This window comes from Aquarana catesbeiana, linkage group LG02, assembly GCF_042186555.1.
Source record: "Aquarana catesbeiana isolate 2022-GZ linkage group LG02, ASM4218655v1, whole genome shotgun sequence".
Taxonomy (NCBI): domain Eukaryota; kingdom Metazoa; phylum Chordata; class Amphibia; order Anura; family Ranidae; genus Aquarana; species Aquarana catesbeiana.
The window spans coordinates 37,983,965-38,007,612 of NC_133325.1; the positions used below are offsets into that span (position 1 = coordinate 37,983,965).

At 45.6% G+C, this 23,648-nt stretch overlaps 1 protein-coding gene and 1 long non-coding RNA gene across 2 annotated transcripts in view; one reads left to right on the forward strand and one right to left on the reverse strand.

Moving 5' to 3' along the window:
* The window catches only part of LOC141126811 (uncharacterized), a 35,985-nt gene extending 12,567 nt beyond the window's left edge, over positions 1-23,418 (forward strand). Inside the window, exon 2 of the long non-coding RNA XR_012241449.1 lies at positions 21,683-23,418. This is a non-coding gene — a long non-coding RNA (uncharacterized lncRNA). The remainder of the gene's footprint in view (positions 1-21,682) is intronic.
* P4HA3 (prolyl 4-hydroxylase subunit alpha 3) overlaps positions 1-23,648 on the reverse strand; it is a 105,587-nt gene that overhangs the window by 42,141 nt on the left and 39,798 nt on the right. Inside the window, exons 2-4 of the mRNA XM_073612803.1 lie at positions 21,658-21,800; positions 14,125-14,348; positions 8,326-8,475 (exon numbers count right to left, since the gene is read on the reverse strand). Of these exons, the coding sequence (XP_073468904.1) occupies positions 8,326-8,475; positions 14,125-14,348; positions 21,658-21,800 (517 nt within the window). The remainder of the gene's footprint in view (positions 1-8,325; positions 8,476-14,124; positions 14,349-21,657; positions 21,801-23,648) is intronic.

The following is a 23,648-nucleotide window of genomic DNA, read 5'->3' on the forward strand; positions in this document are numbered from 1 at the left end:
TTTCTCTAGTCCCGTCATACGTGTTGTACGTCACCGCGTTCTTGACGGTCGGACTTTGGTGTGATCGTGTGTGCGCAAGACAGGTTTAGTGGAATTCCGTCGGAAAAACCTTCAGACTTTATTCCGACGGGAGAACCGGTCATGTGTACAGGGCATTAGGCTTATCTCTTAATTATTTGAGATACTTGGCAAGGGTTTTGCATACCAAGAGGGATGCCATTATACAACATTTCCCATTACAACGCATTGGCTATGTGTTTACAACAGGCACACCTTCCCTCTTGAGCATGCCATGCACTTCCATCATGAGCATGGCAGGTTTTCTTATATACAGGACAGAAGCGGGTAAGAGTCCTACATAGCATTTCACAAAATGATTGAACAGTCAACAGTTCACCTGAAAAGGATGGGTTTTTTTTTCCTTCCCCAACAGAAAATTTAATTTCAATATAATAAATTCCAGGCTATATACTGTATCTAGAGACTGGTAGAGGAAAAAAAAATGATTTGGCTACGTTAAAATAAAAATTCTCCAGGATTGCTCTATGCTTCACACTGCAAGCCAGATCTGAGGTTGTGAGAGAATAATAATTCCACATTCTAAGCGCCTAGTCCAAATTGCTGATTGGCTGATCCTTATTCCAGCAAGCGGTTGGGGAAGAAGTAATTAGATCTGTAACATCCAACAGCTCTGTAAATGTCAGGTATGGTCACGTTCTGCTGCACATAATGTAAAATGATATGAAGGATTTATGGAATGCAGACTTTTAGGCTTTATAGCGATGGGTAAGTAAGGCTTTCTCTATTTGAGGTTCATGTCATCCCTCTATGGTGATTGATGAACAAAGAGCGAGAGGTGGGACACTAAGATAGCAATTTTTTAAGAGCAAACACTTATACAGATGCTGCTGGAGGCATCAAAAGAGGAAAAATGGCTGTCAGAAGTTCAGTGCCATCCAGGCTTGGTCGGCACTTAGTAATTCTTTTGCCTCAAAATTACAGGAGCCAGACTCTGCCGAGTAAGGAAGTCAGGATACGGGGTGTGGGGTAGGTGCACAGAGGTGGCCAGTCTAGTTTCCCGAGTTGGCCACTAGATGTTGGGAACCCTGTAGTGTAGCAAGGTCCAAGGCATGTGAAGGTGTAATCTTTAATCATGTAGCTTCTGGGATGGAAGGAGAGGTGCAGGACTGTTGGGACTACTCACATCCCTTTGGTATGGGTTGTAGGGCTCTGGCAAGCCCCCATAGGTATGGGCTGCTCAAGGACTCTCATCTCTGCTTTTCTCTGTTTGTAACTAAAGAATATGCCATCACCATTGAGATGTCTGGAGGGATGTATTTATTTATGTAAGTCAACTGTGATCTGGTAAAGAGTTAAAAGGTATTTGTTGTTTGGACACTTACTTCTTCTAACCTCAAGATGGGAACATTACTTGAATTTAAAAAAAGGTGCTGGGTGATGCTGCTATTGGGGTCCATTGCTGTACGGACTGAGGAAAGTATGAAATGGGCTGCTGATGACGCTGTTTAGGCTAGGTCAGGGGCCCTCAGGAAGGATTATACACTGCCTTGAAAAAGTATTCACACCCCTTGAAATTTTCCACATTTTGTCATGTTACAACCAAAAACGTAAATGTATTTTATTGGGATTTTATGTGATAGACCAACACAAAGTTGAACATAATTGTGAAGTGGAAGAAAAATGATAAATGGTTTTCCAAATTTTTTACAAATAAATATGTGAAAAGTGTGGGGTACATTTGTATGGCGCTCCCCTGAGTCAATACTTTGTATAACCGCCTTTCACTGCAATTACAGCTGCAAGTCTTTTTGGGGATGTCTCTACCAGCTTTGCACATCTAGAGAGGGACATTTTTGCTCATTCTTTGAAAAATAGCTCAAGTTCTGTCAGATTGGATGGAGAAGGTCTGTGAACAGCAATTTTCAAGCCTTGCCACAGATTCTCAATTAGATTTAGGTCTGAACTTTGACTGGGCCATTCTAACACATGAATATGCCTTGATTTAAACCATTCCATTGTAGCTCTGGCTCAGTGCTGTGTTTTGGCCTAGGCCAACAAGGCCCAGGCCTAGGGCGGCATTGTGCGGGGGGGCGGCAAAAAGCTGCCCCCCCCCCGAAAACAGCAGCGGCGCCCTCTTCCTGACTCCCGCACAGCAGGGCCACCATCTGGGGAGTACAGCGAATACTGCTTAGCAGTGCCGTGGCGTCCCGGGTGCGGAGGGGGCTAGAAAGTAGTTTAAGAGCCGTCAAGCCGCCCCTCCGTAAATCTGTGATTCTGTCTCTGATTGGCCCTCTGCTGTGGCCAATCATGGGGAGGAAAACAGCGGTCAGGAAGCTGGGCGGCGGCACGGTGAAACCAATTAGAGCCGCTCTCTCTCTTTTCTCCCTTCGGCTGACAGAAAGGGGAGGGGGGGCGAGCGGGGGAGTTCTCTGGTAAATTGAGCAGCGCTGTGACAGGGAGAGGAGAGATGGGGGCTGTCTGTGTATCTCCCCCGCTCGCCCCCCCTCCCCTTTCTGTCAGCCGAAGGGAGAAAAGAGAGAGAGAGCGGCTCTAATTGGTTTCCCTGTGCCGCCGCCCAGCTTCCTGACCGCTGTTTCTCACCCCATACTTGGCCACAGCAGAGGGCCAATCAGAAGACTCTGGGGGCATCATGGGAAAAGTAGTCCCTGAAGAGTGACGCCCCTGTGTGTCCACAGACATGCTACAGCCCCCAGCATGCATGCACTCTGCTGGGGAGGAGAAAAAGAGAGTGCTGTGCTGGGGGAAGCCAGAGAGGGAGCCACGATGTACCCCTGTACCACCAGAGCCACGCTGTACCCGCACCACCAGAGAGCCACGCTGTACCCGCACCACCAGAGAGCCACGCTGTACCCGCACCACCAGAGAGCCACGCTGTACCCACACCACTACAGAGCCACGCTATACCCGCACCACCAGAGAGCCACGCTGTACCCGCACCACCAGAGAGCCACGCTGTACCCACACCACCAGAGAGCCACGCTGTACGCACACCACCAGAGAGCCACGCTGCACCCGCACCACCAGAGATCCACGCTGTACCCGCACCACCAGAGAGCCACGCTGTACCCGCACCACCAGAGAGCCACGCTGTACCCGCACCACCAGAGAGCCACGCTGTACCCGCACCACCAGAGAGCCACGCTTTACCCGCACCACCAGAGAGCCACGTTGTACCCGCACCACTACAGAGCCACGCTGTACCCACACCACCAGAGAGCCACGCTGTACCTGCACCACCAGAGAGCCACACTGTACCCGCACCACCAGAGAGCCACGCTGTACCCGCACCACCAGAGAGCCACGCTGTACCCGCACCACCAGAGAGCCACGCTGTACCAGCACCACCAGAGAGCCACGCTGTACCCGCACCACCAAAGAGCCACGCTGTACCCGCACCACCAGAGAGCCACGCTGTACCCACACCACCAGAGAGCCACACTGTACCCACACCACCAGAGAGCCACGCTGTACCCACAACACCAGAGAGCCACGCTGTACCCGCACCACCAAAGAGCCACGCTGTACCCACACCACCAGAGAGAGAGCCACGCTGTAACTGCACCACCAGAGGGGGATAAAGATAAAGCCACTGCCAGGGTACAGACATGCTACACTACTGACCAGAGTCAGCCTGGGCAACCCAGAGTGAGTGAACGTCCAGCCGGAGGGATCACTGTTGCAGTTTCACCGGGCCTGGTAAGAGAGCCTGTTGGCCATTATCCATTACTGTTCCCAGGGACTGAGCCATTAGGAAGTGCCTAACCTGATATCCTCTAGGCCTTATTGACCGCCACAATGAGCTCCAACGCTGGGCCTCCAGTCAAAAAATTAAGGGGGGATGACACAATTTTTACAGCTCCAGGTGACACCAAACCTAGTGACGCCACTGTCCCAGAGCCCACAACAAGTTCCGGCACTGAGCTTCGGTAACTGGCCATACAGGGTGCGCTAGCGTGGGCACCCAGGACATCTGCTGCCTGGGGTCCCACAAGCCGCGATCGACTTTCCGTAGCAGACGCCACCTCTCTCCCCACTGTCAGTCACACACACTCCTCAGCTCCTCCTCCTTGTTCTAGTGTACACAGCCAGGAGGAGAAGGAGCCACAGAGGAGGGACATGACTTCAGTGCATGAGCCGCGCTGCTGCTCTGAGGTCTGTGTAAGGGGGGCAGATAACAGATTCCCACATGGATGAGGGGAGGGGGGTAAGGGGATATGTGCTGGCTGCTTTGGGAGGGGAGAGGATATGTGCTAGTGGGGGGGTCTGATCCTCCCCTCCCAAAGCAACTAGCACATATCCCCTTACCCCCCAAATGAAAAGATGCCGCATGCCTCTCTGTCCTCCTCCTGTGGTGTCCCTCTGTCCTCTTCCCGCGGCGTCCCTCTGTCCTCCTCCAATGAAGATGACAGGGCGGATCTTAAAAAGAAATGGGTGTGGCCTTGACAGGAAGGGGTGGGTCATATTTGAATTAGGGGGTGCGCAAGCTTAGTCAGGCCTAGGGCAGCACAAAACCTAAATACACCACTGCTCTGGCTGTCTGTTTAGGGTCGTTGTCCTGCTGGAAGGTGAACCTTCGCCCCAGCCGCAAGTCTTTTGCAGACTCTAACAGGTTTTCTTCTAAGATTGCCCTGTATTTTGCTTCATCCATCTTCCAATCAACTCTGACCAGCTTCCCTGCCCCTGCTGAAGAAAAGCATCCCCACAACCTGATGCTGCCACCACCATGTTTCACGGTGGGGATGGTGTGTTCACTAGGAAGACTACAACCCTGCAACATACAGTAAAAAGATCATTTGTGTCATGCTGCTGGCTTTGCCAAGAGGCATTGGCCCGAGGACCAATCAAATAGGGGGTCAATCAGACTCCGCTCAAGGAACCCCTGAAAACCTTTGTAGGGACCCTTTATTCCATGGAACCCTGGTTGAGAATGGCTGCACTTATCAATGACACTGGGAATTTTTGCTCCCACTGACCACCAACAGTGGGGCATTTGGTTTTTCTTGTACTGACCAATGAAGCTGTACATTTTCATTCCCGCTGACCATTTTGCCCAATACTGGCCCTACTGAGATGAGGTTTGGGAGCAAAGCAGTGTCCTAGTGTAATAATACCTCTACAGCCCAGGGAAAACCAGTGCCTCTACATTTCAGCAGCAACAAAGAATATCAGAAAAATGTGATTCATCAGAAAAAATCGAAGACATTTTTGAAGACATGTCGGAGACATTTTTAGCTGCAGAAATTCCTTGACACATGTCCAATATTTAACATGTGGCTGCCAGACCCTGCCGTTGAGGATGATTTGAATTCTTTACATTACAGAGATCATATACAATATCTCTATTGAATTCACGAGTGTAACTTCAAGCCATTGTGCCCAGTGAGCTGACATCTTTACTCCAGACTTGCTGCTGGCTATTTAAAGGAACCTATCACAATGGGTGGTGCCAGTTGAGGTGGCCATCTGGTACTAAGAGTAGTGTCCTCACCCACCTCTGGGAAGTCTAGCTAGTTCTGGGGCCTGGTACATCTCTACTGCTCCAGTACTAGCATTCCCCTATTTCTGCTCCAGCACCCCCAATTCCTGCCCCACTACTATCACTGGAGGTAAAAAAATGAAAAAGGTCTAATGCCCTGCAGATTCAGCAAGGTGGAGCTTATTATGTTCCCAGTGGTGTTAATTAACTGTTAAAGGTGGTCTAAATGAACTTTTACCAGTTTATTATATCCAGACTGCATGTGAACCACCCCCATTCCAAAAAAGTAGAACACCCTTAAATAGGTGACCTATTGTCTCTCGAACTGCAATTGGCATATTTGGCAAGCAGCATTACTGTCTGCCAAGTTAAAATTGCTAAATGTGGCAACATGTACTCACCCCAGCGGATACCATGTTCCCCCTGGATATAGGCGGCTGGAAAGCGGGGGGGTAAGAAAAACACAGCTGAACCTCAATTTTTTACTGCCTGTGTTAACAAAGCTAAAATACTGCTGTAGCCCGAAGGGTGATGACTTGTTTTCTTTTGTAATTGATTTGCTGCAGTCAAGTTGACATTTGCTTTTGACCATAGTGACAAGAAAATCTGAGAAGGATGGAACATTTTTCTTGAATGAAGAAAACTCTAACTGTGAATGTGGTTTTCGTTGAGGGGAAAAATAATACATTTTGTATTTAAAAACCTTAAAATTATTGGAATTCTATTCAAACAGCAGGTCTGTACAAAATTTTACGAACTTTCAAATGAAAGACCTTATGTAGCTTCTTCAAGCCAATTTGTTAGTTTATTGGATCAGTAGAAGTGGCTTGGAAGAGCTACATAAGGTCTTCAATGTTAAATCAGCATCAAAATTACATTATTGGATCAGAAGGCGGGACATGGGGGAGCTACATAATGTCTTCAATGTTATATCAACATCAACATTACATCACTGGATCTGAAGAAGTAGCTTGGAGGAGATATACTGTATAAGGTCTTCAATGTTATATCAGCATCACGATTACACCATTGGATCTGAAGGAGGGACATGGAGGAGCTACATAAGGTTTTCAATGTTATATCAACATTACATCACTGGATCTGAAGAAGTTGCTTGGAGGAGCTACATAAGGTCTTTAATGTTAAATCAGCATGAGGATTACACCATTAGATATGAAGTGGCTTGGAGGAGCTACATAAAGTCTTCAATGTTATATCAGCATCAAAATGACATTATTGAATCTAAAGGAGGAACATGGAGGTACTACATCAGGTCTTCAGTGTTATATCAATATCACATCATCAGATCTGAAGAAGTAGTTTGAAGAAGATATAGAAGATCTTCAATGTTATATCAACATCAAGATTACACCATTGGATCTGTAAAAGGTGGCTTGGAGGAGCTACATACGGTCTTTAATGTTGCATCAGCATCAACATGACATCATTGGTTTTGGACAAGTGGCTTGGAGTAGCTACATAAGGTCTTCAAAATTACGTCAGCATCAACCTTACATCATTGGATCTGAAAAAGTGGCTTGGAGGAGCTACATAAGGTCTTCAACATTACATCAGCACCAACATTACATCATTGGGTCTGAAGAAGGGTCTTGAAGAAGCTACATAGAGTCTTTATCATTATATCAGCATCGACATTACATCATTGGATCTGGAGAAGTTGCTTGAAGGAAATAAAAGGATGATGATGTTAATCTGGTTACAAAAGATGGAGAGATGGCGAAGGTTTTGAATTTATTCTTCTCCTCAGTCTTCACAAGGGTAATGGGGGGATTCAGTAACCAAGACTGTAATGTTAATCTTCAAAACACGTCACAGGAAGCACCCTCATGGCTAACAGAGGACAGAATTAGAAATAGACTTGAAAAACGTAACATTAATAAGTCACCGGGACCAGATGGGACCAGATGGCTTGCACCCAAGGGTCCTTAACAAACTCAGTCAAGTAATTGCCAGACCATTGTTCCTAATTTTTATGGACAGTCTACTGACTGGAAGCCGCAGTCCTCACAGAGACCTTCTGAAAGCTTTGCTTGAATTGCCGATGCCAGAATGGTACAAATTTCCGGAAACGTCATGACTCTGGAACCATTTCCTGGACAGGCAGTCCAATGACTGATTTTATGTGTTGCTGGAGATACCCTTAAAGGCTAAACACCAGTTAAATGTCTAAATATACAAGGGGCACATAATCTAGGAGAGCTGTTTTATCCACCAAAACATTTTGTATTTCTGACCATGCAGTCCTGAGATTTACACAGCTGTGCCACAGTGTACAGCCCAATATGGTAGGACAGGAGGACTGATTTTTCTCTGCTACAATTAAATAACACTTACAGCTCTTATCCCTCTTCCAACCTGTAACTGGACAATGACAGAGGACCAGCAGATTAAGGAGCTCATCTCTTTGTCACTCTACTGTCTTCTCTTATCAACATGTCTCTCTTCCATCCGATTCTTCTGAAAGACCCAGAATTCCCTGGGGCACACGTTCCCTGAGCTCAGGCCCATCCCATCCCCCATGTTTCTAACAATCATTTCCCTTGTCCGGCACCTGGCCATGCCCCCATCAGTCAAGGCTCTCTTTCCCTAGGGAGGGGGCTCAAGAGGCCTTCATTACCCCAGTCTGAGCTTTGCTGTACAGAGACTAAAAGAGGCTGATACCAGGTCAAGTTCAGTTACTTATCTTGCTTGCATTAAATAAATATATTCAATGATATATTAGTTATTATAGACCTGCATTCATTTTTGTTTTTTTAATATCTGCCTGGACTTCAGCTTTAAGGTACCTTGTAGTAGGAAAATGCCAAATAATCCAGAGCATCTTCAAGGGACCCCTCGTCTTCGGTGAACCAGCTGCCATAGGACCCCCGGAACATGCTGACCGCCTCTTCCAACCAAGGAATGGAGTGGTAGTAATCGTCCATCTCATAGGCCACCTAGGGAACAGGAAGCCCATTATTATGGGATGGCATAATTCTACCATCGAATAATAAATCTCACTGACTACATAACAAAGACGTAGATGTGCTAGATCGGAAAACTCACATAAACTATAAGATGTGGACTGCAGTTCAGTAACCTTTACAGGTCTTGTCCCCCACAGACTGCCCATCCAATCCTGAGACCGGGCTGCTGGCCTGAATTTTCACTGCTGCAGTTAAGCAACATAGTTAGGCCACCCCTTGTCTGTGACGGGACAATAAACAGTGAAGAAGCAGAAACAGACTTGGGTCTATACATCTGTTGTGACCATTATAAGGGGTACTTACTATCATCCCTGTGCTGAGTTCCCAGGTCTGTACACCTGCTGTGTCCATTATGAGTTGTTCCCACCATAGGCGTCACCAGGGGATGGCTATTGAGGCTGTAGCCCCAAATCTGGAGCCCATAGCCCCGAGTCTCTTGCCGCAGGGTCCCTGCCCAACCAGCGGGTCGCAGGTGCGGCGGGCAGGCTGCATTAGAGGTGGTGGATGAGAGGAGAGAGACCAGCGGATGGACGAGCAGAGATGACATCGTACCACGTCACCACTCTTCCGCCCTCACAGCCGGGCCACTTCAGTGTGGGAGCGGTGTGCGGCGGGGAGCAGAGAGATGACATCATCTCTCACTGCCCGCCCCCCATCTCCGCTCTCCTGCCCTCACTAAATTGACCAGTGCTGCCAGCCTGCTACCAATGCAGCGAAAATGCACATTTGGTGGCACTGGCTGGCATGGCAAGTGACAATCCACATCAGTTGGCAAGTCACAACCCACATCTAGTGACAGGTGACGTGGCAAGTGACAATCTGCAAATGGTGGCAGGTGATGTGACAAGTGATGTGGCAAGTGACAATCTGCAAATGGTGGCAGGTGACGTGGCAAGTGACAATCCGCAAATGGTAACAAGTGACGTGGCAAGTGGCAATCTGCAAATGCTGGCACGTGACGTGTCAATCTGCAAATGGTGGCAGGTGATGTGACAAGTGACAATCCACATCTAGTGGCAGGTGATGGTGGCAAGTAAAAAAGCTGCATCTGGTCATAGGTGACGATGGCAGGTGACACGCTGCATCTGGTGGCAGGAGATGTGCCAAGTGACATTATGGTGGGTTGAACCACTTCATTATATATTAAAATGTAACAATAGAAACAATGCACTTCGATCACCCTGACACCATATCAACCATGGTGCCATGATGACTGAAATGCCATCACCAGCCTTTGCCCGCGAAAAATTGCTTACCACCGGTGTAACCCCCCCCAGGACCTGCAAAAAGGTTGGTGACCGCTGCTATGGGCTCTAGCCCCAGATCTTTTGCAGACCTAGCAACGCCCCTGGTTCCCACCATCCCTGTGCTGAGTTACTAGGTCTGTACACTTGCTGTGCCCATTATGAGGGGTTCCCACCATCCCTGTATTGAGTTCCCAGGTCTGTACACCTGCTGTGCCCATTATGAGGGGTTCCCACCATCCCTGTGCTGAGTTCCTATGACTGTACACCTGCTGTGCCCATTATGAGGGGTTCCCACCATCCCTGTGTGGAGTTCCCAGGTCTGTACACCTGCTGTGTGCATTGTAAATCCTTCTCTTGGAATATCCAAGCCATGGACTGACTCTAACTATAACTAAAATATCATGTTTAGCTGGATTGACCCTTTAAAGGAAACTTGCTACTTCCATGGAATATCAGTTTACTGTCCAATGTTACTTCTCCAGTGGCTCCTGGTCGCTCACATCTTTGATTCAGTCCCTCACAATCAGTTATAATGATTGAAACAGTAATGAAAAACAATCGATAACTGATAGATGTGATCAGAATATTGATCATTTCATTCAATGGTTTGAAAGGAGACTGGTGTGCCCAACATCAGAGCATTAAAAGAGCAGTCATAAACTACTAAATAGCTTAGATGCATACTGATTGGCTCAGCATTTTGATTGATAGTAAGTGCAGCCAATTAGGAGGCTGATACACTGTTAATCATCAAGTGTGCTGTGGCTGAGATTGTGATTCCTCGCAGTGTGATAGAGGACAATGTGTCGGAGGATCAATTCATATTGGACAATGTCAGGAAACAATATCCAGCTTCTCCCTAACTCCGTCAGTAGGAAAATCTGATTTCTATTGCGGTTTTCCTGCTGGAAGGAGCACACAGAAGGTCAGAGCTCTGCTCTTTCTCAGCCTCAATCTACAATGACATTTTCCGCCCAATAAAAATCAAAAAAAATCTGCTGTAAATGTCTGATGTTGCAAAGTGAGATTTTCTGCCGTTCCCCACCAGGAAAAGTCATCAGGACATATGCTCTGAGTTTAATAAGATTTACATTGAATTGTTTGCAGGCTTTGCTACTAAACACATGTCCAAATTATTCCCAGCTCCCTCGGCATTCCCAAAATTAACTTAAAGGAGCATTCCAAACAACAGCTAAACACACAGATGTCACACAGTGCCTTGCAAAAGTATTCACCCCCTTGGCATTTTTCGTGTTTTGTTGCCTCACAACCTGGAATTAACATGGATTTTTTGAGGATTTGCATCATTCAATTTACAGAACATGTCCACAACTTTGAAGATTTTTTTTTTTTATTGCGAAGCAAACAACAAATAGGACAAAATAACAGAAAAAGTCAATGTGCAAAACTATTCACCCCCCTAAAGTCAATACTTTCTAGAGCCACCTTTTGCTGCTATCACAGCTCCAAGTCGCTTTGGATAAGTCTCTATGATCTTGCCACATCTTACCACTGGGATTTTTGCCCATTCCTCTTCGCAAAGCTGCTCCAGCTCCTTCAAGTTGGATGGTTTGTGCTTGTGAACAGCAATCTTTAAGTCTGACCACAGATTTTCTATTGGATTGAGGTCTGGGCTTTGACTAGGCCATTCCAACATATTTACATGTTTCCCCTTAAACCACTCAAGTGTTGCTATAGCTGTGTGTTTGGGGTCACTGTCCTGGAAGGTGAACCTCCGTCCTAGCCTCAAATCACACACAGAGTGGTACAGGTTTTGCTCAAGAATATCCCTGTATTTAGCACCATCAATCTTTCCCTCAACTCTGACTAGTTTTCCAGTCCCGACTGCTGAAAAACATACCCTGCTGCCACCACCATGTTTCACAGTGGGGATGGTGTTCTTTGGGTGATGTGATGTGTTGGGTTTGTGCCAGACATAGCGTTTTCTTTGATGGCCAAAAAGTTCAACTTTAGTCTCATCAGAGCAGAGCACCTTCCTCCATAGATTTTGGGAGTCTCCCCCATGCCTTTTCACAAACTCAAAACGTGCCACTTTGTTTTTTGCTGAAGGTAATGTCTTTCTTCTAGCCACTCTGCCATAAAGCCCAACTCTATGGAGTGTACGGCTTATTGTCATCCTATGTACAGATACTCCAGTCTCTGCTGTGGAACTCTGCAGCTCCTCTAGGGTTACCTTGGGTCTCTGTGCTCCTCTCTGATTAATGCCCTCCTTGCCCGGTCCGTGAGTTTTGGTGTGCGGTCGTCTTTTGGCAGGTTTGCTGTTGTGCCATGTTCTTTTCTTTTGTTTATGATAGATTTGATGGCGCTCCTAGGGTTTATCAAAGATTTGGATATTTTTTTATAACCTAATCCTGACTTGTACTTCTCAACAACATTGTCCCTTACTTGTTTGGAGAGTTCCTTGGTCTTCATGGCAGTGTTTGGTTAGTGGTGCCTCTTTCTTAGGTGTTGCAGCCTCTGGGGCCTTTCACAAAGGTGTGTCTATGTAATGACAGATCATGTGACACTTAGATTGCACACAGGTGGACATCATTTCACTATATATGTGACTTCTGAAGGTAATTGGTTGCACCAGAGATTTTTATGGGCTTCATAACAAAGGGGGTGAATACATACGCACATGCCAATTATCAGTTTTTTTATTTCTGAAAAATAGTTTTATGTATATATTTTTCTAATTTTACTTCACCAACTTAGACTATTGAGTTCTGATCCATCACATATAATTCAGATTAAAAAAACATTGAACTAAAGGCTGTAATGTAACAAAATAGGTTAAAAAACAAGGGTGGTGAATACTTTTGCAAGGCACTGTACATATAAGGGAGCTGGTTAACCTGTCATTTTATATTTTTGCCCATCCAGTCTTACGCACCTCTGTCACAGAGTACAGCCCTGTCTGTACTGAGACCTGTGAGAGTGACACTAAACAATAACCTTGTTCTCCACAATTAATCCATAGTTATTATTATTATTATTCAGGATTTATATAGCGCCAACAGTTTGCGCAGCGCTTTACAACATTAGGGCAGACAGGACAGTTACAATACAATACAATACAGGAGGGATTAGAGGGCCCGGCTCGTTAGAGCTTACAATCTAGAAGGGAGGGTCAGGTGGAACAAAAGGGGTAATAGCTGTGGGGGATGATCAGATGGAGAAAATGAAAATACATTTGTTAGGTGTGGGTAGGATAGGCTTCTCTGAAGAGAAGGGTTTTCAGGGGTCGTCTAAAAGCTAATAGAGTAGGAGATAATTGGACAGATTGGGGTAAGGAGTTCCATAGGATGGGAGAGGCTCTGGAAAAGTCCTGGAGGCGAGCATGGGAGGAGGTGACGAGGGAGCTAGAGAGCAGGAGGTCTTAAGAAGAACGAAGAGAATGATTAGATTGGTATTTTGAGACTAGGTCAGTGATGTAGTTCGGGGCAGAGTTGTGGATGGCTTGGTAAGTAGTTAGTATCTTCACTTTAATTTGTTGGGTAAGCAGAAGCCAGTGGAGGGATTGACAGAGAGGAGTAGCAAACACTGAGCGATTGTTAAGGTGGATAAGTCTGACAGCAGCATTCATGAAGGATTGAAGAGGTGATAGACTATGTAGAGGTAAGCCAATGAGGAGGGAGTTGCAGTAGTCGAGGCGAGAGATGACCAGGGAGTGAATTAAGAGCTTTGTGGTGTCATTGGTTAGAAAGGGGCGTATTTTGGAGATGTTGCGGGGGTTGAGGCGGCAAGATTTGGACAGTGATTGGACGTGGGACGAGGGGAGGAGTCACTGCTTTGTAAGGGGAGGGGTCACCTCTTTAGAAGAGAGGGTGTCACTGCTCTTAAGAGGGAGAATGAGGAGGAGTTACTGCTTTGGGGGAAGTGTCACTGCCCTGAAGAGGGAGGGAGAGGAAGAAGTCACTGTTTTGGAGGGGAAGGAGTCCCCCTTTTTGGAAGAGGGGGTGTCACTGCTCTTAAGAGGAAGGATGGGGAGGAGTTACTGCTTTGGTGGAGGTATCACTGCCTCTGACGGGGAGGGAGGAAGAGGAGCCACTGCACTGACTTAAATAATTGCATATGTAAATTTCAGCTTACTCTATTGAGGACTATAAACTAAACAGAATTCAGCAGGAGGAGGTGGCTGGATGAAAATTAGAAACGTATATATTAATATGCATACTTTCTTGATAACCTCACAAAAAGAGTTTATAATAAAAAAGAAACTATTTAAAAAAAATATTACTTTGAATAAAATGCCCGTGTTGTGGGGATGGATGCAGTGGGGGGGGGGGGGGGGGGGGTTGTGCAGAGCAGGTTGTGATCCAAGGCTGCAGTTAACAGTAGTATGCCTATCTATGTATGTTGTGTATACCTTGCCTATATGGAAACAGTCATCGGCTGACATGGCGCACACTTGGTCCGGCCTGTACTGGAGTTTGTAATGTGAGTTCGGTCCGCTCTGGAAGACTCCTTTGGCCAGGTCCTTCACATTCAGGGAGTAGACATCCTGGAGCCTCATGAGGGCTTTGGCTGCTCCTTCCACATCCTCTAGTATGGGCAGATAGCTCTCCATCTTCTCATAGCCGTCCTTTAGAACTGGGAAATAAAGGAGAATACTGAACTGAAATAGCCTGACAGACTTGCAGAGATGGTAACACCAACTACAAGTAAAAACACTTTGCATTCATAATGCAATAAGTCTTTGATTGGTTGGGCAAGCAGCTAAATTCACAGATAAAATATATACAGTATATAGGAGCAATTTTACCTCCCAAAGGATTTGTATTTCCATCCATGCGGTCCTGAGATTTACACAGCTCTGGCAGGCAGCACAGCCAGGCTGTTAACCTGATTTTTCACTACTGCAGCTAGAGCTCAGTCACCTCCCTACCCCTTTTATGTGATTGGACAATGAAGTGGCAGACTGATGAGCTCATCTCTCTTCTCCTTCTTCCAACAAATTGGCTAGCAGGTTCTCAAATTTTCCGCCAACAAAACTTTGTTGTCGGAAAGTCCGATCGTGTGTACAAAAGTCCGTTGCACAAAAGTTCACGCATGCTCGGATTCAAGCAGAAGGAGCCGCACTGGCTATTGAACTTCCTTTTTCTCGGCTCGTCGTGCGTGTTGTACGTCACCGCATTCTTGACGTTCGTAATTGTTGGCCAACATTTGTGTGACCGCGTTTATGCAAGACACGTTTGAGCCAACACCCTTCGAACAAAAATCCACAGTTTTGTTGGCGTAATGTCTGATCGTGTGTACGGGGCATTAGAAACGTGTTTGTTCAAGAACAAAATTCCATCCTACTTCTTTGACCTTGCTAATAATTGGAAAAATGTAATGAATGTTCTTAAACCCCATAATTTCAAACAAAAGTTTCCTAGTGTATATGGCAAGCTTAGGGTTGTCAGATCTGGCCTATCCAGCCATTTTTCCCAGTGTTGCGTATATATTTGTGGACAGCCGCTACGTTCATTTTTTCCTTTTAAATGACAACATTAACAGATTGCTTCTATAGATTACAATTGGGAAGGATGAGGGAAATCTATTTTTTAACTATTGGTTTACATACAATAGATAGAAATTAAGCAATAGTAGCATGTACGTTTACAGTATAGTCTTCCTCATCTACTAATCCATGCACTTTAGGAGTATGAGTTGGGTGGAATGTCCAAACTTAGCTTCAGGTCAGAGCTGATATTGAGTTACAACCAGTTCCTGCTGTCTCCCCAGGCTGTCATTAAAAGCTACAAATCACACAGATAACAGAAACCCCCCATTAGCGCCGACAGATGACACCACCTTCAGTGGGGCCACAAATTATATTTGACAACTGGACACAAAATAACCTGTCATTACCTTTATTGGATAATTCATGGGTACATCCCAGGTCTTCCTCTCACAGAGGCACATAATTAACTGGGTTACAGCTGAACTTCAGTCAAAACCAAAACTGTGTGCATAAAATTAAATTTTAAAAAATCTTAAATAATTCTACTAATACTCCTGAGGGTTTCCACAAATGTATACCGGTCCCTAAAAACAAGCTACTTTACAACACTTAGAAAAGAAATGGCATTAGGGACCATCTGGGACAAATTATATCTTGAGTTTCGTAAAAGCAAAAACTACATAAATAAATGTGATCTATCGATGCCCCATAAACCTGCATTCCTAAAGTAAATCCTGCCCCACTAATACTGAAATCTACCTCCAGTAAAGACGACAGTTGACTTTGCAGTTGTCACCTATTCAGTCTCTGAAGCCCTGTGCTGTGCTGGCATGTGCCCCTCTCTTCCAGCGTTGTAGTATAGAATCGTCCAGCCTTCCTTATCCACAAAAATCTGATGGTGGTACAGTAGTGCAAAATGGGCCTCTCCCTCCAAGCATTGTACTTTGGAACCATCCAGCAATCCTTGCTCATAGAACACTGATTGTGGCACGGCAGTATTGAATGTGCCCCTCTATTCAAGAATGTTACTTTGGAACCATCCAGCCTTCCTCACCCACAAAGGATTGATGGTGGTACAGCAGTAAGGAATGTGTCCCTCACTCCAAGCATTGTACTTTGGAGCCATCCAGCCATCCTTGCCCATAGAACACTGATGGGGGCACGGCAGTATTGAATGTGCCCCTCTATTCAAGAATGTTACTTTGGAACCATCCAGCCTTCCTCACCCACAAAGGATTGATGGTGGTAAGGAATGTGTCCCTCGCTCCAAGCATTGTACTTTGGAGCCATCCAGCCTTCCTTGCCCACAGAAGATTGATGGTGGCATGGTAGTACAAGATATGTCCTACTCTCCCAGTATTGTACTATGAAATGGTTCAGGCTTTCTTGTCCACAGAAGATTGATGGTGGCACGGTTGTACAGGATGTGTGCCACTATCCCAATATTGTACTATGAACTGTCCAGCCTTCCTTGCCCACAGAGGAATGATGGTGGCACGGTTGTATGAGATGTGTCCAACTCTCCTATTATTATACTACGGAATGGTCCAGCCTTCCTTGCCTACAGAGGATTGATGGTGGCACGGTTTTACGAAATGTGTCTCACTCTCCCAGTATTGTACTATGGAATGTGAAAAATACAAAGGATAGTGGCGCAGGCTGTAGTAAAAGAATGTAACATGAGTCCATACAAAGTCCTTTGAGCTATCTAGTTCTGTGTGAGAAGACAGTTTGCAGTATCAGGGCAACCTTGTGGGGGGAGTTGAAGCACGCTCCAAACATATGAAGAAAGAAAAGGACATAGGCGCCTCTAAGTAAGACTGTTATATTTAATAGACAAAGCGTATTAAAAACTCACATTACAGTATCTGTAAGCAGGCACAGTGGAATCCAGTGAGATCGCACAATCTCCGTCCCGGCTGTCAGCAGTGGTCTTGTCTCAGTGATCTGTGTGGGGTCGGCGTCCTGGCCAGCAGGAATCTTTCGGCGCTCAGGCGGGATCCAGAGCGAGGTTTGGAACACAGCTGGGGATCACAGGAGAGGGCTGGAACGCAGCACAAGATAAGATGTCATGGAGAGCTTGACAAAGGAGCGCGCACTGCACACATCTTCCCAGTGCGCATGCTCCGAAACGCGTTGCGATAATGACCGTGGCGCCATCCCGCCCTGTGCTGCATTCCGGCCCTCTCCTGTGATCCACAGCTGCGTTCCAAACCTCACTCTGGAAATCTGCTTGAGCGCCGAAAGCTGGCCAGGACGCCGGCCCCACACAGATCACTGAGACGACACCACTGCTGACAGCCGGGACGGTGATTGTGCAATCTCACTGGACTCCACTGTGCCTGCTTACAGATACTGTAATGTGAGTTTTTAATACGCTTTGTCTATTAAATATAACAGTCTTACTTAGAGGCGCCTATGTCCTTTTCTTTCTTGCCCACAGAGGATTGATGGTGGCACGGTTCTACAGGATGTGCCCGACTATCCCAGTATTATACTATGACCTGTATAGCCTTCCTTGCCCACAGAAGATTGATGGTGGTAAAGTCGTGTAGGATTTTCCCACTCTCCCATAATGCCGTGTACACACGGGCGGACTTTTCGGCATCAAAGGTCCGACGGTCTTTCCGATGGACTTTCGACAGACTTTTGACGGACTTCCGACGGACTTTCGAACGAACGGACTTGCCTACACACGATCGCACCAAAGTCCGACGGATTCATACATGATGACGTACGACTGGACTAAAATAAGGAAGTTGAAAGCCAGTAGCCAATAGCTGCCCTAGAGTCGGTTTTTGTTCATTGGACTAGCATACAGATGAGCGGATTTTTCAACCGGACTCGAGTCCGTCGGAAAGATTTGAAACATGTTCCAAAGCTAAAGTCCATCTGATTTTCGACCGAAAAAGTCTGCTGCAGGTCCGATGAAGCCCACACACTGTCGGATTGTCCGACGGATTCGTCCCGTCCAGTCGAAAAGTCTGCTCGTGTGCGTGTGTACACGGCATTACTGTAGTATGGAACCATCCAGCCTTCTTTGCCCACAGAAAATGGATAGTGATACAGTTGTACAGGATTTCCCGATTCTCCCAGTATTGTACTATGATACCATCTAACCTTCCTTGCCCACAGAAGACTGATGGTGGTACAGTAGTACAGGATGTGCCCCATTCTCCCAATATTATACTATGGAACTGTCCAGTCTACCTTTCCCACAGAAGATTGATGGTGGTAAAATAGTACCAGATAAGCCCTCTCTCCAAGCATTGTTTAAAGAAGTACAGCATGGAGTAGAGAACAGGTAAATTCCTCAGACTGTGTTTGACACCCAGGTACTTGGCTCTCTGTTTTTGCACCTTGGAGGAGAACTCAGAAAAGGTGGAAACTTTTAAGCTGTTAACAGTTAAGTCACAGTGCACTCCAGCTAGTTGCAGGATGTTATCGTTAATTAAAATTTAGCAGTTTAATTAAGAAAGGTCTGGGACAGTTTCCCGATGAGAGCAGATGACTTGGCACTCCATCGGCTATCTCCACAACAAACTGTGCAGAAAGATCTTCAGTGCCAAAAGTATTGCATAACCAACTCTTTATGAATTGACGTGTGCCTTCTGCATGCACAGGGATAACAATAAATCTAAGAGTGCTACATCTAAGTCTATTTCTCACATCTCCTGCTTTCATACTGTGTGTATGAGTCTTGGAACATAACAGGGCCACATCCTCTTTCAAGTGTATAGCATTATCCTCAAAATCTCTCACCTTTCCCTCCAGGGCAGAAGTACATTTTTTAATTTTCTGTACATCATGTGTAAGTACATTTATATCTTCTCTGAAACTCTTAATCTGTGTATAAAGTTTATTGGTAGGAGGAATTTCAGTTATTTGCTGCCTGTAGGACCTCAGCAAGGGTGGGTTTGGGCTGGGTTGTGGTAGCATGCTGTGCAATAGGATCATTAGAACATTGTGTTTCCAGTGACAAACTTCTCCTCTCCATCATCATAATCCATTTTCCATCCCAGTGTTATAGCCACAAGATCCTGGTGCTGGTTATCAGGGTGCTCTTGGGGAGCAGTGAACCATGGCAAACAATCGGAGATCTGGAGGCACATAACATTGCATACCTGCTTGTTTTTCCACTAGCAGTGTAGGAGCCGCAACCATCCAGCCTTCCTTGCCCACAGAAGATTGATGGTGGTACAGCACTATGGAATGTGTCCCTCTCTCCAACCATTGTACTTTGAAACCATCCAGCCATCCTTGCCCATAGAACACTGCTAGTGGTATGGCAGAATGGAATATGCCCCTCTCTCCAAGCATTGTGCTTTGGAACCATCCAGCCTTCCTCACCCAGAGAAGATCGATGGTGGTACAGTACTACAGAATGTGTCCCTCTCTCCAAGCATTGTACTTTGAAACCATCCAGCTTGCCCACAGAGGGTTGGTGGTGTTACAGTACTTACAGAATGCCCCCACTTCTCCAATCACTGTCTCCTTTGCAGGGCTTTGGGTAAAGGATTCTTTTCTCTTAGTAGTCTGGGAGCCATCAATCTCCAAGCATTTTACTTTGGAACCATTCAGGCTTCCTTGCCCACAAGAGACTAATGCTGGTATGGCAGCACGGAACGTGCTCCTCTCTCCAAGCATTGTACTTTGAATTATCAAGCCTTCCCTGCCCACCGAACACTGATAGGGGTAGGTAGTACAGAATGCACTCTTCTCTCCAAGCATTGTACTTTGGAACCATCAAGCCTTTTCTGCCCACCGAACAATGATGGTGGTAGGTAGTACGAAATGTGCCTCTCTCCCCAAGCACTGTACTTTGGAACCATCCAACCTTCCTTGTCTACTGAAGATTGATGGGGTTATGGTAGTATGGTATTTGCCCCTCTATCCAAGCACTGTACTTTGGAACTGTCCAGCCTTTCTTGCTCACAGAAGATTGATTGTGGTATGTGTATTGATGCCAATGTTGACTGCCGTCTGTAGGGATGCAGGTAGTCTTGGGACCTGAGTTTCTGCAACCACTTTCAGGTTAAAGAAATTTAGCTATCTGATGCTCTCTCTCTCTGACTGAAGGTGGAATTTCTGCTTTATATGAGTTTGCTTTACAGGATGGAAACAGTAAGTAAATATAATCTTATCAAAAGCTTTCCTTAAAATATATTCAAAGCCAAACTTTTTTGTGTTTTAATTGCTGTATGTGTTCCAACTCTGTTGTTCTGGAGAGGACTGTCACTGGGATGGAAAAAGATGGAAAGTTTAAAACTTTACAGTTATCACTAGATCAGGAACAGAAGGATTTATCTTCCAATGGGGGACACATTACATGTTTTGTTGACAGCTGTCTAAAAGAAGATTTGTACCCACCTTGAATTGATTTTCTTTCACTTCCTATTGTGTCTTCTGCACTGCAGAAGCTGGGTTCAAACTTACAAGATTACCAAAAAAAAAAAAAAAAAAGGAGTGGGGTGAATAAGCTGCTAAACCACAATACCTGGACGAAAAACTGAACTAATGAGCAGGCAGGCCCCATTCCCTGTATGAACTTCAAGGGTGACATTTCTGGTTGGAGTGCACCTTTAAACTCACAGAGCTTCTAATGCCGTGTACACACGGGCGGACTTTTCGACCGGACTGGTCCGACGGAACGAATCCGTCGGACAATCCGACCGTGTGTGGGCTTCATCAGACCTGCAGCGGACTCTTTCTGTTGAAAATCAGACGGACTTTAGATTTGGAACATGTTTCAAATCTTTATGTCGGAACTCCACCGAACCCAGTTCCTATCGAGAAATCCACTTATCGGCTTGCTAATCCGACGGACGAAAACCCACGCTAGGGCAGCTATTGGCTACTGGCTATGAACTTCCTTATTTTAGTCCGGTCGTATGGCATTACGTACGAATCTGTCGGATTTTGGTGTGATCGTGTGTGGGCAAGTCCTTTCGTTAGAGAGTCCGTCGTAACTCCGTCGGAAAGACCGTCGGACCTTTGATGCCGAAAAGTCTGCCCGTGTGTACACTGCATTACTGGTGCTGTCTCTTACTTGACCAGCCCTTTCACTTGACCCCTTAGATGAATTCAATCTTATTTAGATTCATGAAACCAGAACAAAGTCCTCCAAACTCTATGTACACTGGCTTAAAAAACGTTGCTTCTACAGGAGTTTCGTGTTTTGCCTGTAGAAGCAGCTCAATGTTATCCTATGCACATTAGGACATCTACAGGCATATTTTGAGCTCAACGTTTAGAGGCAGAAAAAAAAACCCTTCTAGTTTGCGTTTCTGATTGGAGCTTACTGGCAGAAAAAAGATAAAACTCTCCTAAACTCGTCTAGACTTTGTACGAAAAATGCTCCATATCAACGTTTTTTTACTCCCAAGAGAACAGACGTTTTTTTTAAGCCCAGTGTGCATGGAGCCTTAAAGATGCCCTTTATCCATTCTTTACCTTTGATGTTGTCTCCTTCCTCTAGGCTGTTCACCATGTTCATCCACTCGGACTGCAGCCGCTTCAGCAAGGTGTAGGCGACAACGGGGTCTGACACCGGAGCACGAGCCTTGTCATGGATTGTTTTCACCTTTTCATAGAACCTAAGAAAACATAAAAAGATTACAGGTCATATCATCCCACCACAATCTGTCCAACACAGATAACTAATCCAGAGATTGGTTGATTGGATTGACCTTCTACGTTAAAGGACATCTCCAGACGAAAAAAAGATTGCAGGTCAATAGCATCCCATCACAGTCCGCTCAACAGTTATTTAACTTATCCATAGATTGATCAGAACAGCCTTTTGTGTTGAAGGATAACTCCACATAAAAAGCTCACAGGTCATTGCATCCCACCACATCTTCTGAACACTGAGATAACTCGCTTAGAGAATATCACAGATACATAGGAAAGTGACAGCAGAAAAAAGACTGAGCAGTCCATCGAGTCTGCCCGTTCTTTTTTTTTTTTTTTTTGTTTATTTATTTTTTCTTTAACTTTATTGTCTGACTATAGATCTACAGTATGTTTGTCCTAAGCATGTTTGAAGCCATTTACTGTTGGCTGTCCCACTACCTCTGCTGGAAGTTTACTCCAAACATCAACTACCCTTTCGGTAAAATAATACTTTCTAAGATTAATTTTGAACCTTCCTCCAGTTAGTTTGAGCTCATGTCCCCATGTTCTTGATTTTGGTATCATATGAAAAAAAAACTGCCCTGCTGAACCTTATTCACCCCCTTGATGTACTTAACCACTTGCCGACCAGCCGCCGTCATTATACGACAGCATGTCAGCACGATCGGCACGATCCCGTAAATCTCCGTAGATGCATGGCGGCACTTTTAAGGGCGATAGCGGGAGCGCGCGCACACCCGATGCACGGCGGGGGACCCAATGCATGTGGCCGGCGGCCGCGATGTCCACTGGTCACGTGCGATCGCAGGCACGAGAGCCAGAATGGGGATGTGTGTATGTAAACACACAAATCCCCGTTCTGACCGGAGAGGAGAGACAGATCGTCTGTTCCTAGTAATTAGGAACAGGGATATGTCTCCTCCTCCGGTCAGTCGCCTCCCCCCCACAGTTAGAAACACACACGAGGGAACACATTTAACCCCTTGATCGCCCCCTAGTGTCAACCCCTTCCCTGCCAGTGACATTTACACAGTAATCAGTGCATTTTTATAGCACCGATCGCTGTATAAACGTCAGTGGCCCCAAAAAAAGTGTCCAATCTGTCCGCTGCAATGTCGCAGTCCCGCTATTACTAGTAAAAATAAATAAATAATAACAATGCCATAAAAATGCCATAAATCTATCCCTTATTTTGTAGAGGCTTATCAGGGCTGGGCTCAGCCCTTCCTTCTCAGAGCTGGCCGCTCAGCTGTCGGCTAATTGCCAGCTCCTATCTCTCCACAGTTACTCAGCTGTTGATGATATCCTGCTCGTCAATCCTCCCTACTTAACCCGTCCAGTCCAGAGGATCTCTGCCTTCGCCTTGGTCAACATTACAGAGACATTTTCCTGCGTTCCTGTTTAAAGACTGGCTTTGCTGACATCCCTTCTGGTTCCAGATCCTGCTTGCTGTTCCACTACATTGATCCCTGACTTCTGGCTTGGCTGACTATCCGTTGCGGTTACTGAACTCTGGCTATGTTTTGGCTACGTTTGTTCTTTTTACTTTTACTATTAAACAAGTGTGATTCAAGTGTACTTCTGTCTCAGTCTGATTTCATGGTTTCTGACAACGCTATAACTTTTGCGCAAACCAATCAATATACACTTATTGTGATTTTTTTTTTTTACCAAAAATATGTAAAAGAATACATATTGGCCTAAACTGATGAAGAAATGTGTTTTTTTTTAAATTGGGGATATTTATTATGGCAAAAAGTTAAAAATATTGTTTTTTTTATTCAAAATTGTCAGTCTTTTTTTGTTTA